The sequence below is a fragment of the Mustela nigripes genome, chromosome X (genome assembly GCF_022355385.1).
Source record: "Mustela nigripes isolate SB6536 chromosome X, MUSNIG.SB6536, whole genome shotgun sequence".
Taxonomy (NCBI): Eukaryota; Metazoa; Chordata; class Mammalia; order Carnivora; family Mustelidae; genus Mustela; species Mustela nigripes.
This window is the reverse complement of record NC_081575.1, coordinates 41564237-41579608: the sequence shown is the minus strand read 5'-3', so window position 1 is coordinate 41579608 and position 15372 is coordinate 41564237. Positions and strand designations below refer to the sequence as shown.

The 15372-nt window shown below is 38.1% G+C and overlaps 1 protein-coding gene across 1 annotated transcript in view; it reads left to right on the top strand.

The window, feature by feature from the left end:
* Positions 1-1214: 1214 nt before the first annotated feature.
* Positions 1215-15372, top strand: part of NRK (Nik related kinase) — a 135339-nt gene continuing 121181 nt past the window's right edge. Inside the window, exons 1-2 of the mRNA XM_059385316.1 lie at positions 1215-1569; positions 10098-10163. Of these exons, the coding sequence (XP_059241299.1) occupies positions 1513-1569; positions 10098-10163 (123 nt within the window). The 5' untranslated portion in view covers positions 1215-1512. The remainder of the gene's footprint in view (positions 1570-10097; positions 10164-15372) is intronic.

Below are 15372 nucleotides of genomic sequence, written 5' to 3'. Positions count from 1 at the left end.
AATTTCTTAATTAAAAAAGAAACAGGAAACAAACCCCCCACATTGCGTTCCAACCTCAGAGTGCCGGTGCGCGAACGCAGTTTGTAAGCTCCAGGGAAAGTAAGCAGCTTCGGGACATTTTTCTAAAGTGCTCTTTGCAGTCCAAGAGCTTAGAATGCGGTTAGTTTTACGCACCGAATCCCTTTCCCATAAACTCTTCAAGAGGCGCCTTACTTCTTAAGGCTAAATCCCGTTGTCAGATTCTTTTAAAACGTGTGTCAGATCCCCTGAGCGTTGTGGGGGGAAACGGAGGCGAAGAGCCTGGGCGCTCAGAAATGTTTTGCAACGAATGAGCGAATGAATGAACCCTGGCGGAGAGCTGGAGACTGGGAAATTCGCAGGAACTCTCTCTGTGCTCTTTCAACTCAGCAAACTGCAAACTTAGGAACTGGGTAGCTAGGGCTTAAGCGACTCAGTCTCTTAACTTCCAGCACCTGGGAACAGGTGCGGTTCCGACCGAGCAGACCGGACCTGGTACCAACTAGCTCCGGGCCAGAAAAGATGCGGTCCGCCTCAAGGGGACATCGCGGCGTCCTGTCCATGCCGCACTGTCCTTATCCAGTGATTTCGAAGGCCGAGCTGTGGTAGCCCTGCAGGGCACTTGGCGCTCTCCCCCAACCCGCACAGGGGCTCGCCTGGGTCTGATCCCTAACGCAGTGCCAAGTCATTTCCTCGTCTAACTTGATGGGTCTTTGAGTATATGAAGCAATAAAATCAGAGGAGCAGAAAGAGAAAAAAGAGACAATTAAAAATGGCACAAGTGTTTCATGGAGAGACGAGGGCGCGGGCTGTTTGGACTGTGGCAGAGCTGTGAGGCCCAGACTGGGAGCGGCGCGGAGCGGGACCGGTTTTCCGGGGCTGGCAGCTGCCTTGAAAAAGTTTCCTGTGGAACATTCGCCAGCCGGGGCGGGGGCGGCGGGCTCAGCGGTGGATGTGGGAGGGGGCGTGCAGTCGGTGGAGGCCACGAGAGGCCGGCTCGCAAACCGTTATAGTCCTTCAGCACCTCCCTCGGCCAGTGCCCCCCACCCCCGCCCAGCCCGCCTCCTCGCCGCGCGGCTGCCCACCTGGCGACGTGACGCTGCACCAATCCTCTTCGAGCTGCTCCCGGGGGGCCTCCCTCCTTGTACCGCCCACCTCCCCACCCTGAAAGAGGCGCACCCTGCCGGGGCAGACACTGCGCTCTCGCCGTTGGAGCACCCCTCTAAACTCCTTGGTCTCCAGGACAGACGCTCAGGCTCGTCTCTCGCCTTAGCCAAACTCACTTTCCCGCCTCTCAAACTCCAACTTCCCTTAACTCCTAACTTTTTCCCTCCACTTTCCCCTCCTCTATCTCCCACGCCACAAAACCTGGTCCCCTGTTGCTTTTTCCTGTCCTCTCTCTTTTCCTCTCTCTTTTCAACTTCTTGTCAGATTCCACCTCAGACTACCCGAGCGTGCCTAACTCAGTCGCCCGCTTTCGATCAGCTCGAAGCCATGGCGGGACCTGGGGGTTGGAGGGACAAGGAAGTCACGGATCTGGGCCACTTGCCGGTGAGTAGAGAACGCCTATCTCTTCCGAAGTGCTCTCTTCTGCGGGTTCTGAGCACTAGGGTAGGAGATGGACACCCGCAAGCTGGGCTAGGACAGGACTTCGACGGGGCCCCGGGTGCGGGAGGGGACCCTGGAAGCCCGCTTGCGGAAAAGGCGCCCCCCCCCCCCCAGGCACCCGGGCCAGGACAAACTCTCGAAAAGGCAAAGGGGCGGGCGGTGGGGGAGAGAGAAGAGGTGACAGTGGGGGTGGTGCGGGCCCTCAACTACAGGACATTTTCTAAATGTGGCCCATTTTGTCTAGCGGTGCTCGGGTACCTGTTCTTGATGGGCTCGAGGAGAGGCTAAAGAGCACGACAACTCGTGGCTTCCTGAGAACACTCTTCCCTATTACCCTGCTGCCGGGTCGTTTGTTTCTTTTGCCAAAGGAGATGCCCACTCGCGGAGTGACCTTTACCTCTAGGTGACAGCGGGCTAGAAAATCAAAGCGTTGAAGTCTCACTTCTCTCACTTTATAATGGCGCTTTCCAAAACCTTGTTCTGCCAGGGCACTGTTCCCGATTGAGTATTGCAGGAGCGAAAGCATTCGACGCCGCTTGAGGAAGAAGTGAATTCTGCACATCCCAATTTTAAAAAGAAAATATTGTGATCACTAACTAAACAGAATTAACTTTTTCTCACGGTTTTGGTTTGTGGATTCTCCTTTTTTCCCGAATGTCCAGCTTTCCTCCAGAATTTTAATTGATTGGTGAGCTATTATCGCTGTCGTTATTAGTAGACTTGTTATTTTAGCAGTGCCGTTTATTTCATTGGCATCTGGTTTCTGGCAGATATTGGATCCCACCCCGCTCCCTTCTTTAAGTTCCCTTTTTAGATTGGCATTTCACTCGCACCCTCTCTTGAATGCAAAGGGCCCCTGGACTCTGAAAGGGAATAAGCATGCACCAGTGCTGGAATGATCGCCAGGCAACTGTAGTTCAAGGCAGTGGCCTACTTGCTTTGGGAAAAGCTAAATATTAACCTTGAGGTTATAGGACTATTCAAAGCCGCTGTGCTTTAATTGTATACATATTTGGTATTTTAAGACTGTGTTCTTGATGAAGGCAGACACCTGTCCCTATAAAAAAGTGGGCATTCTCCAAGCCTCACCCATATAGTTTTACGCTAGAATAGTGTAGAGGAGGAAGTAATGCATGTGGGTAACATTTTAGCAAATTGTGCTCAGCATTAAAAAGAAGGAACTTGAATATTAACGTATTGAATTGCATATATTAGCACTGCTGTTGTTGGTACAGCTTTATAAAATAAATCCACAAAATTTTTAAAAGTTAAATCTCTTTTCACCTTGCATATGTGAGATTTCTAGGATGTGGAGGCCTCAACTGGTGGTTTCCTTTCTGAACAGAATTTTCTTTTTCTGACTAGGTTTATTCTCAAGTAAAAGTATAAAACCAAGGAATAAAATGTTACCCTTCTCCAACAGTCTCTATGTAGGGTGCGGGAAAGAGATAAAAAAGCAAACTAGGGCAAATATGTGAAATCACAAATAAGTAAACTGAAATAACCATTTTCCCTCTAAAATTGACTAAAGAGAGGAATGGGCAAGACCTCACAGAAATAATTGAGCAGGGAATTCCAAACCCAAGGGGGAAAAAGTTTTATTGCCACAAAAAAATGGGGGGAAATGGCCCAGACTAACTGACCCGGTCATGGCCCTGGGACGTAAGAACTTGGTGAGAGCTGAGGAGATAAGGGAAAAGGCTGCAATCTTTACATTGCAGTTCAATGGAATATTAGTTTTCTGGGGGTTTGTGGGGGTGTGAAGGGGAAAAAGATGAGGTTGGTTTTTAATGTGGGAATATGGAGAAAACAAAACTTTGTGAAAGGTTTATAAAGTCCTCAGCTTCAATAATTTCTAAATTTCTATTATGCAGTATATCATTGTGGAGGTCTTCACCATAGCAAATTATGCATATTTGTGCAAGTTATGCCTAATTCTCCCCTCCCCAAACATCCAGCTCTAAACCCTAAGAAATATAGCAGAAGGGTAGCATTCCCTTTAAAATTTCCTTACCGTCAAATTTTTATAGAGTTGCAAAAAGTTTACGTTGCTTTGGTCACTGAGGTATATTTTAATGATTTGTTATTTTTTTGCCTTTGACTTATTTCCTTAGTTTCTGAAGAAGTAAAAGTAAATGAAGAGGTCAAAAGACATTGAAGTTAGTTAGCTGTTTGGAAGTTTGCATTTTGATGCAAAGTAGACGATAAAGCAAAGAAATCTGATTATGGTGACCACTCAAGATAATTAAGAGTTGCCACTCTTAAGATAATTATCCTCAATAATATCATCCTCATAATATCTGAAGATAAGAAAATTGGTATCATTCAACACCAAATACACCAATTTGGCAATAGCCAGATAATGAGGGGGAGATTCAGACCTTGGTAATTCACATTGAGCAAAAAATAATTTTGCAGATTTTAAAATAATTAAATATGGGTTTAGTTCAAAATTGATATATTATGTCCTTGTGGGATTGGCCAGCTAAATAACCATGAGGCAAGGACCCTTGAGAGCCATCAGGCTTGGCTATGCAAATTTTAATTTAAAGAAAGTGATGGAAGGTTATTTGGTACTTTTGTTATTAGATAGATATTATTTTTCAATCTAAAATAGTAAGCAAGAGTGAAAGCTGGGGAAACAGGAGAGGGGAGGGGAGGAGGGAATTGTTGAACTTTTTTTGTATAATGCTCTAAAGTTTACAGACATAAAGTAAGAGAGCCAACATAGTAACCAGGGAATGACAGGTCAACTATATTTAATTAATAGGTTGCTCTATTTTTTTTCTGATTTACTATCGAATAAATATCTCATAGGTGACAAAACAAAAAAAAGGTACAGAGATTTATGTTTGGTGCTTCCTTTTTGAAAAGAGAATTGCAAAGCCTTATGTCTTTATGTATATCTGTGTGTGTTTGCACACACATATGTAGTAGTATTTTCACCTTGCCTGCCAGCAATACCTGTATGTGTGTGTCTCCCTCTCAGATCTCTCTCTCTCTCTCCATATATGTATGTATGTATATATGTGTGTATGTATGTGTATATGTGTGTGTGTATGTGTATGTGTATATGAGTGACATATATATATCTCCTTATATATACACTCAACCCTTGGGACTGGAAATTATTTCCTCATCTCCAAATCTGGCATGTCTTTCACTGTGATAGTCCCCTTTGTCTTCTGTGCCCAGTATGGTAATGACATTCCTCATGGCTGTGGCCTTGGTATTTGACACTGCCATGTGTAGTCCTAATCTATATTGGGGTCAGGATTAGACAGGCCTGGAGGACAGTAGTGGCAGAGGTGATCTGAAATAGCACATGATCCAAAAACTATATTTGAATTACATTAGGCTTATATTTAAATATAACTGTCTTCTCTCCCAGTCTTCCACCACGCAGACCAAGCCTGCTTTCCACACTCCGTCATGAGAACCTTCCTACTTTACCAAATACCTTAGTTGTCTGTTTCGAAGCAGTTTTACCTTCTAGTCAACAAGTGTTGAAACTTTCACCATGTTCTCCATTATGTATTTCAAGCTTCACCTCAGCATGACATTGTACTTCAATCTAATTTCTCAGTCTTTTTTCACCCAATTTCTAGAGGAGTGGGTTTTATGTTGGTGCACAAGAATATTATACAAGAATCATTTGGGGGATCTTGGGACCCATCTTCAGAAATTCTGATTTAATAATTCCATGGTAGGGACAAGGCATCTGTATTTTATTTTGTTAAGATTTTTTTTTTTATTCTTAAGTAATCTCTAAACCCAATGTGGGACTTGAACTTACAACCCCAAGATCAAGAGTTGCATGCTGCTCTGACTGAGTCAGCCAGGTGCCCCAAGTAATCTGTATTTTAAACAAGATTCCCCAGATGGCTTTTAAGTAGGGAGTGTCTCTACAGTCCATAGTTTGAGAAATACTGGTCTTGAGGAAGAGATTTTCCTTTCTAAATTTTCCACTTGAATTGTGATGCCCATTCTTCTATCTCTGAAACTCACTCTGGCACTTACTGTGTTATATATGTCATTTTCAGGGTTTCTCTTCATAAACTTCATAAAATCTCTATTTCTAATATTTAACATAAAAGAAGAAAAGCCTCTGCTATTCTTTCTAGGTGCTGATCTTTTCCTTTCCTTTAGCTGTCTAAATAGTAGTTTGTGTTCCCTAGCTCTCTTTCTTTACTGCCCTAAATCTAAAATTTATTGCTACCCATATTGACCATTTATCAGTTCCCTTTTGTTCTTAATTTCAGCTATCTTTTGTTCTGTTGATCAGCCTTTGCTTTTGAGTCTCCTCCATGACCAGTAAACACTGCCTTCTAGTGGTTCTTTTTCTTCCTGTTACCCCCCCACCCCCATCCTTAATAAAATTTCCATCAAGGTGTTCATTCCTTACTCCCTCCTTGAATTCAGAAGACAGAAAGAACTCCCGAAAATTTTGGGTTTCAGGGAATAACCAGACTAAGACTCTAAAAGTTGCAGGAGATATTTTAAATACCTAGAAAATATAACAAAGTGTAAAATGTTTGCCCAGCATTTTATGGTTCAAAAATGTTTTAAGACTTAGAATCTTCATAATCTCTTTTGAGAAAGGCTTTTATAAATTATGGTTTCATGTTTACTGACCATTTTTAACTAAATAGAACACCAAAGCGTATGGAACAGCCAAATAATCTCCCAAGTTATTGTAGTAGTCATATATATAAAGATCTTTCCTCTGCTTCTTTTCTTATCTCAGAGTGGCAGGGCAGAGGAGAGGACCAAGTAATTATGGAGACCCCTCTGACGTGGACTTTTTACTTTCACAGAAGCAAACAAACAAACAAAAAGTCCATTTTCAATGTTTCCTTCACTGGGACCCCAGGATAAATTTTCTCTATCATTTAGTGGAAAGTCTGATATAAGAAATTGAGTAATAGTACCCTACTAATAATTAGCACAGTTCTTCTCCCCTTGTTTCCCAGTTTGACAATAATTTAGTCCTAAAAGATGCTAGTGTGGAGATGGGAAAAAAGTATTGCCTAAAACTAAGGAAAAAAATATTCTTAGTAAAGATGAATACTAAGTTGAGTTGCCTTAAGAAAAGAAGAAAAATTTTTATAACATTCTTTTTTTTTAAATGTGAGCCTGAGGAGAATTAGGATGTTTTGGTCATTTATGAGCAGGAAAACATTTCCAAACAACATGAGTACAGATAAAATAAGGCCTCTAAGAATTCCACAGGTATTTTATTATCCCTGTCCATTTCCTTGGTGTTTTTGTTTTGTTTTGTTTTGGTAATTAGATACCTGAGTTCAAATATGAGTAAGGTATAATGCTTTTGAAGGCTAGAAAAAAGCTTAAAGATATTAGGAGATTTGTGCTCAAAGATTCAGTAACAGAGTTGTTCAGATAATATAGTAATTCTCTATTACGTGGTATTTTTTCAGCTAAAATGTGGCCTTAACTAACAAAGAATGGATTACCAATAGAAATCGACTAATATATTTGATTTTTTTTTGATGGCCAGACGGCCAGAAGTTGTTCCTTCAGAATTAATAATGTCTAATACAAATCCCTCAATAATATCTTTCAAAGAAGTATGCTAAATTCTAAAGTGATAAAGTCTTTAAGCCAAACCTTAGCAACTCCCTTGTTGGCTAACTTTTCTCCCAGACTTTTTTCACAGAGTTACAACAATGCTATGCTTAATATCAAAGCCATTATAACAATTTATTTTTATTTTTCTTAAATTCTCAAAATTAGCACCACGCTCTAACCAACTGAGCTAACTGGCCAGCTTAAATTCTCAAAATTATCATTTTAAATAGCTTTTATATATTCATTGGAAGTATGTTCTCTGAACTATTTGTTTTAATAATAGAGTATTTATTGTGATATTGATTTTGATGATGACTTTAAGAAAGTAGGCTGCCATTTTTTCTAACAGTGGTCATATCAAATCCAATTGGGATTTTAGGACATTAGAATCTGATTTTTTCTTATAGAATTTTAAAGGTAGGAAATCACCAAACACAAAACCTTCATTTTATATGTGTGAAAACTAAGTCGAGAAAGAGTAAATAACTTATCCAGAGTCACATAGTTAATTAATGGCAGAGCTGGGGCTAAACCTCCAGTCTCCTGACTCTTCCAGTTAAATACTTACTGACTGAAGTAATCCCAGAGCTGTGTCATTTTCCTATGAGAGTTTTGTTAGATTACAGAAATACCATGACAGTTTTAAGAAATCCATAATGTCATTCATATACATTGCATATCCTCAATAGTTTTTCTGTTTAGCTCACATTTCCCACAATAATAAAAATGTTTTCAAACAAAGTTAAACTAAGTTTGTGTTTATAAAATGTGCTTTCTGTATAAGGTATGTAAATCTCTAAGGATTTGCCAAAGATCCTACCACTTTGTGTATAAACTGGCATCTACTCATACCTCGTTTTGGTTTTGCTAAAATAACAAAATAAGCTGCTAGACTAAAAGTTTAAGTAGTGATAAAATTCAAGAAGTCATGTTTTGTGGTGCACAAGAAAAGGATATCCATATAAAGGTAAAGAAGCAATATTTAAGAATGAATATGGAAATCATAGGAATCTGTCCATAAACAAGTTTTTTTTTCATAAACAAGTCTATATTTTTCTCCTATGATGCCACATTCAGGATTAAGACAAAGAAAATATCATCAGGAAATTTATGCCATGAAAAAGTATTCAGCTGATGCAAAAATTAACTTAAAATTAAAAAACCACAACTGCTTAGTTAAAAAAAAAAACCTGTAGTTTTTTAATGCCATTCTCTTGCTTTGTTATTCATATATATATATATATATATATATATATACACACACATTTTAAAAATATTTTATCTATTTATTTGACAGACAGAAATCACAAGTAGACAGAGAGAGAGTAGGAAGCAGGCTCCCCGCTGAGCAGAGAGCCCAATGTGCGGCTTGATCCCAGGACCCTGGGATCATGACCTGAGCCGAAGGCAGAGACTTTAACCCACTGAGCCACCCAGGTGCCCCTGTTATTCATATATATTTAACTTTAGATTTATTTTTATTTTTTAAAAGATTTTACTTATTTGACAGACAGAGATCACAAATAGGCAGAGAGGCAGGCAGAGAGAGGAGGAAGCAGGCTCCCCGCTCAGCAGAGAACCCGATGTGGGGTTCGAACCCAGAACCCTGGGATCATGACCTCAGCCAAAGGCAGAAGCTTTAACCCACTGAGCCACTCAGGCACTCCTATATTTAACTTTTTAAAAAGATTTTATTTATTTACTTGAGAGAGAGAGTGTTAGAGAGAGCATGAGAGAGGAGAGGGTTAGGGGGAGAAGCAGACTCCCCGATAAGCAGGGAGCCTGATATGGCACTCAATTCCAGGACTCCAGGATCATAGCCTGAGCCAAAGGCTTAACCAACTGAGCCAACCAGAAGCCCTATATTTAGCTTTTAAAGAAAACCTGATTTTACTGACTTATCCAGATTTAAGACATTGTATATATTCTTTTGGGGGGCACTAAAGATTAATTAATTAATTTATTTATTTATTAAAACTATAAATAATATACAGTGTTATGTTTGTTTCAGGTGTACAGTATAGTGATTCAACAATTCTGTACATTACTCAGTGCTCCTCACAATAAGTGTACTCTTAATCCCCTTCACCTACTTTACCTGTCCCCCCAAACACTACCCTTCTGAAACCATCCCTTTGTTCTCTGTACTTAAGTCTGTTTTTTTGTTTGTCTCTTTTTCTCTTTTTGTTCATTTGTTTTGTTTCTCAAGTTCCACATATAAGTGATATTATATGGTATTTGTCTTTCGCTCTCTGACTCATTTCATTTAGCATGCTACTCTTTGGGTCCATCCATGTTGTTGCAAATGATAAGATCTCAGTCTTTTTCATGGCTGAGTAATATGCCAGTGTGTGTGTGTGTGTGTGTGTGTGTGTGTGTGTGTACCACATCTTCTGTTATTCATATTTAGAGGTGATATTCTTTCTCAAGAATTACTATTATATAAATAAACTGTCCAGACTTTGTATCCAGTATCTACTCATCATTGCTGTATGTTAAACTTTCTGCCTGTCTGGTTAGTACTCAAAAATGAATTTTAAAAGAGTGAGTCAATTGTAAACAGATAAATTTATTTCTATTTCAATAATTCTTCTAATTGCATTATGAATATGCTTCAACTAGACATAATTGTATGCATTTTACAGGTTTGTAGTAAGTTTATTATACAGCTGCTTAATGTTCATGTCATTGTTTCTTTTCCATAAATGACTATATTCTATCCAGGAAAATTGTGACATGTTTATTCTTTCGGTAAATGACACTTAGATTCCTCCCATGGAAAGTCTAATGAAGCAAGGCAGATTGGAAATGCCATTCTAGATAGATGAATGCTTGCCTACTTTTCCAAGAAGACAGACAATTTTTGTTCTACATTTTTGTAGGATCCAACCGGAATATTCTCACTGGATAAAACCATTGGCCTTGGTACTTATGGCAGGATCTATTTGGTAAGTGGAGTTAGATTGTGTATTGGCTCTTCATTTTCTAATGACAATGATTGCAAGTGAAAACTCTACACTGCCGAGCAAATAATGACAAAAGCATTTCACTTTGAGAGATGAATCAAACTAAGATAGCTCAGTGATATTTGTGAGAATTATTACAGAGGAAATGGATTGGAAATCTATAGTGAACCAACAAACCAAACATAAGGTCTATAAAATTATCAGCAGAAAATAACATAACATAGTTTAAAAATAAAAATTAAAAAATTATTATCATGAAATTAATAAAATTAGCAACAGAAAAGGTAATTAAATCAAATAAGATGTACCCAAATAAAAATATCATTTGTTTTATGTTATACATCTGTGCCTTTCAAATTACATTCAACCTTTAAACTGAATGTTAAAAAAATGAACATTTTCACAAATTCTGTATCATACTGTGTGTATGTGTGTGCACACATGTGTGACAGAGTTAGTGAAATAATCTGACAAGAAAAACACTGCATTTATTTAATGATTATTATGCACAAAACATGTGCTGAGCACTGTCATAGTCTCTGGAGTCAAAGTAATGTTGTTCTTCAGGGCTTATGATCCCTGCTCTTCAGGGCTTATGGTCTAGAAATGTGTAAGTAATTAAATGTATGTATGTGTTTGGGAAGGATTGGGAGAGGTACATATAATGTATATGTTAATTGCACAAATAACCATATATTTGCAGTTAAAATATATTCCTTGTGTGGTCATTGAGGATCATGTTGATGTATTCTAGGTAAAGCAGGGATACTGCTGAGGGCTAGCTTGGAAATGGGGTTATTTAAAGGCCCTATCACCTTCATCACCTTCCCCTACTCTCCAGTATGGGGATTAGATGTTTTCTCAGTCTTTTATGAGGCTCTGTACAAATGCAGTGTTCCTTTTCCCTAAGTCTATCCCTCAAAAACCAAATTGCAGTCCCTAGGCTGATCCTTACTATAGACTAACCACAGGTCCTCTACGTTCAGTTGTATAGAGCTGTCCTGGTATAGGTCCAGTGGAAGGGGCTTCCCTCTAGTTTAGGCAAGTTTGTCCTCTGCTTGTCAATCCTTGAACCTTTAGCTTGCATCTGCCTAGAAGGGGCTTAAAAAAAAATTCATGTACCTAAGTTCAAAATTTGCACAAAAGTATTTATAGCACCAAAACTAAGTAGTAAATGTAGCTTTGTGGAAAGTTCCTAAAAGCAGAAAGAACCTGTGAGTATAGGGAACAGAGAGAATGCCAATATTCATGACATTTTAAAAAACCATTTTGAAATAGTAATTCAAAGTGGCACATGCATCCTGATGTTTATAGTGGCATTATCTACAATAGTTAAATTATGGAAGGAGTGTAAGTGTCCATTAACTGACAAATAGATAAAGATGATGTGATACACACACCTGCACACACACGCGTGCGCACGCGCACACACACACATTTTGATTTTATCTTTTAATAGAAGCAATACGCTACAGACAATGATATCATACAAACACAAATATGTTGTTTATGCAACCTCACTTGCATCTCAGACTGAATGATTAGATAACAATTGTGTGGTCTAGGTGAATTTTGCCACTATATACATCTATATTTACACCTATATATATAGAAGTTCTTCTTCACTTCTTTATATTTACAATCCCTATGACTCCATACCCATTTTCATTCCTGAGGGGTGTGCGTGTGTGTGTGTGTGTGTGTGTGTGTGTGTAAGTGTGTGTGTTTCTGTATTTTTTTTTATTTGAAGGAATACAGCTCTCTCCACCACCAGATTTTAGGAATAAAAACACCAGTCATGAGGTAAAAAGCAAAGGTAAGTTTAGGTAACACAAAAAGATGGTTTCTCATTGTCAGTCATCAGAACTGGTTTGCCATAAAAAGAAGAAAAGTCAAGAGAGTAAAAGGTGAGTTGTGCATGGTAATTCTTTTTTTTTTAAGACTAGGGTTTATTGGGGTATAGTTTACATTTGGTAAAATTCGCCTTTCTAAATATATAATTCTATGAGTTTGGACTAGTCATGTAGTCATTTAGTCATGTAACTATCACCAGAATCAAGATTTTTCCAACATACATTTTAAATACACAGTATACCTTCAAGAAATATTATTCAAGTAATACTTCACTGTGTGGTAACCAGTTGGTATAGTTATATATTTTACTTTTATGTGTGATATAAACCCACAATACTACTACTTTTTTTCCTATGTTCAATACTACTACTTTTTATTTAATTATGTTTTAGAGCAATTACAAAGAAGAAAAATTGTATTTTTATTCGTTTGAACCATTTCTGGAATTTTAGTTTCCTTGGGAAAATCGAAGTTTCTATACTTCTTAAGCCTGAAAAATTTTCTGTAATAGGTCATGTAGTGCAGGGCTTCTGGTAATGAGTTCTCTGCCTTGGTTTGTGTGGAAATCTCTCATTTCCTCTTCATTTTTGAAATATATTTACACCGAATATAGAATTTTATATTGATAGTTTTTCTTTCAACACTTTACACTCTATTGTCTTCTGGCTTGCATGGTTTCTGAAGTCTATTATCATTCTTATCTTTGCTCCTTTGTATTTTTCTTCTTACTGATTTTAAGACTTTTTGCTTTAACTTTGTTTTTTAGCAGTTTAAATATGAAATGTCTAGGCTTTTTTTTGTTGTTTTTTATATGTGTGTGTGTGTGTGTGTGTGTGTGTGTGTCTTTGGTGGGCTATTTATCATCCTTTGTGTTCTCTGAACTTCTTGGATATTTGTAATTTGGCATATTTTATTTGGGGGGATTCTTGACCTTTATCTCTCTCTCTCTCTCTCTCTTTTTTTTTTTACTTTGTTCTCTTCTCCTTGTGGGAAGCCAGTTTTACATTTCTTAAGCCATTTTATATTAACTCATAACTCTTGGATGCTCTATTTTGTTTCTTATGTGTGTGTGTGTATGTGTTCATATGTTCATTTGCTTTTATTCTCTTTCCTCTGTGTGTTACACTTGGATCCATTATTTCCTAACTTCAGTTTTACTGATTCCTCTCTCAGCTTTCTTAAGCCAACTGATGAGACTGCCAAAAACATTTTTTAGCTCTTTCACTGTTTATCGTTTCTAGTATTTTCACTTGACTTTTTATAGTTAGCATTATTGCTGAAAGCCCCATTTGTTTATGCATGTTTTCCATATGTTTCACTATAGCTTTTCACATATTAATTGTAGTCACATTAAATTTTCTGTCTCATACTTTGAATATCCAAGTCATCTCTAAAGCTGGTTATATTGATTGCTTTGTCTCTTGAGAGTGAGCTTTTTTTTTTTTCCTTGATTATTTGTTTCTCAAAATGTTTGTTTGAATGACAGACATTGCTGGTAGAAGAGTAAAGATTGAAGTAAATAGTAATTATGCCTTGAAATGGGCACATTTGTTCTTCTAGGTCATTAATATGGGAGGTTGAGTCAATCCATTAAAATGAGCTATGTTTGGACTACGTTGTTGCTATGGTTACCCTCAATTCATCACCAGCTTCAAGTTACTTTGTTACCATGTGCTTAACATGGTGGTGGGGTTCTCCGTTTTCCTGCTCTACCCTCAGCTTTGGACCTCCCTTCTGCATCTGTGCTTCAAAGAGATTCTCTCTTCATGCTCTTGTGACTCCCTAATAGTATGTTGGTTTTCCTTCTTATGAGGTGCTTATTAGCCTGGGACAGGGAAGAATTCTCTATTTTCTTTTTGGTGTGGGGCAGGGAGGAATTCTCTGTTTTCTTTATTCAAACTTAGCGTTAGGCAGGTCCTGTGCCTCTGGGTCATGGAAGTGGGACTTTCTAAGTTATTCTTTTTCTCTGCTAGTGTTAAGACACTTCTTAATGGTCTGGGTCCAGGACTAATTCCTGCCCCTCCCCAGAAGTTGAGGAATTATTTTTGTTTTTACATTTCCCCCAACTGAAGTAGGTCTTCCTCTATCCCCCTGGGCAGAACAGTTTGCTGCCTTTTCTTAAAGCTTAGTGCCCTTATTCCTTAGGGAGAAGGGAATTAGATATGGTTTCATGCTTTTCCTACTGCAGTGGCTTCTGCTCTCTACTAGGTCAGTACTGTAAATACACAGAAAAAAGCCTTTGAGTGTATATAAATTCCTCTTATCTATGGCTCCCAATAGTATTGTACTCTCAGGGTAGCCCATACTTGGCATTTAGCAGTTCATTAAAAATTTAGCTGAATTCTTTATACTACCTTCTATGACGACCTTGCCTTTCCCCTGCAGCCACAGGTGAGCCTGTGAGAGATGTTCCATCTCTCCTTGTAGATGTTTATCTTTCTTCAGGCATCAGACTAGGTGGTTGCCTTGAGACTTCACTCTGGGTTCAATAAAAGTTATGATTTTGTAGATTATTCAGCTTTTTCTTATTGCTAGGTTTGGGGTGGCACTCTTTCCAGCTTTCCACATTCTTATCAGGAGCCAAAAGTCCATGTCAATTCCTTTTAACCATGAAGTATCTACCTACCATATGCTAGGTCCTATACACATTTGCAATTCCTAAGAATTTTATATGTACCTATTCAGATCCAGAGAGAGAGAACACTTTCCACCAACATCTTCAAAGCACAAACTTCTATGTTACAGAAGGTAGATGATTAAAGGTGCTTTACTTACATTAGACATATTTTCCTTTTTCACTCATTGCTGTGACCTCTTTTTTTCTACCTCAAATTAATGCCCTTATGTAAAAAGCCTTTGGATGGTGTTACTGTAAATCAATACCTCCTTCTTGTATAATAATCTTGAGTATATAGAAAATCCTTTTAAAATATTCATACTTTTTATACCAATAATCCCACTTTTGGAAATCTATGATAAACACTGAAAATGTAGAAAAAGCATAAAGTTTTATTTTAGTAGAAAGGTATGGCATATTGTACTGAAAAGAGGGCCTCCTTTGGAATCAGGCAGACCTGACTCAGTACTTACTTAGCCATGACCTTGAGCAAGTCACTTAACCTCTGAGTATACATGTCCTTATTTATAAAATGGAACTAACAACACCTTACAAGATTTGATAAAATTTAAAAACAGTGTATAACTGATGTTATTATTTGTGAAAAGACTAACTCAGCAAAATCCTAAATAGTAAAAAATAAGATGAAGTGAATATCTAGTCAGTCAATTTCTTGACTCTTTTTTTTTTTTTTAATTTTTTATTTTTTATAAACATATA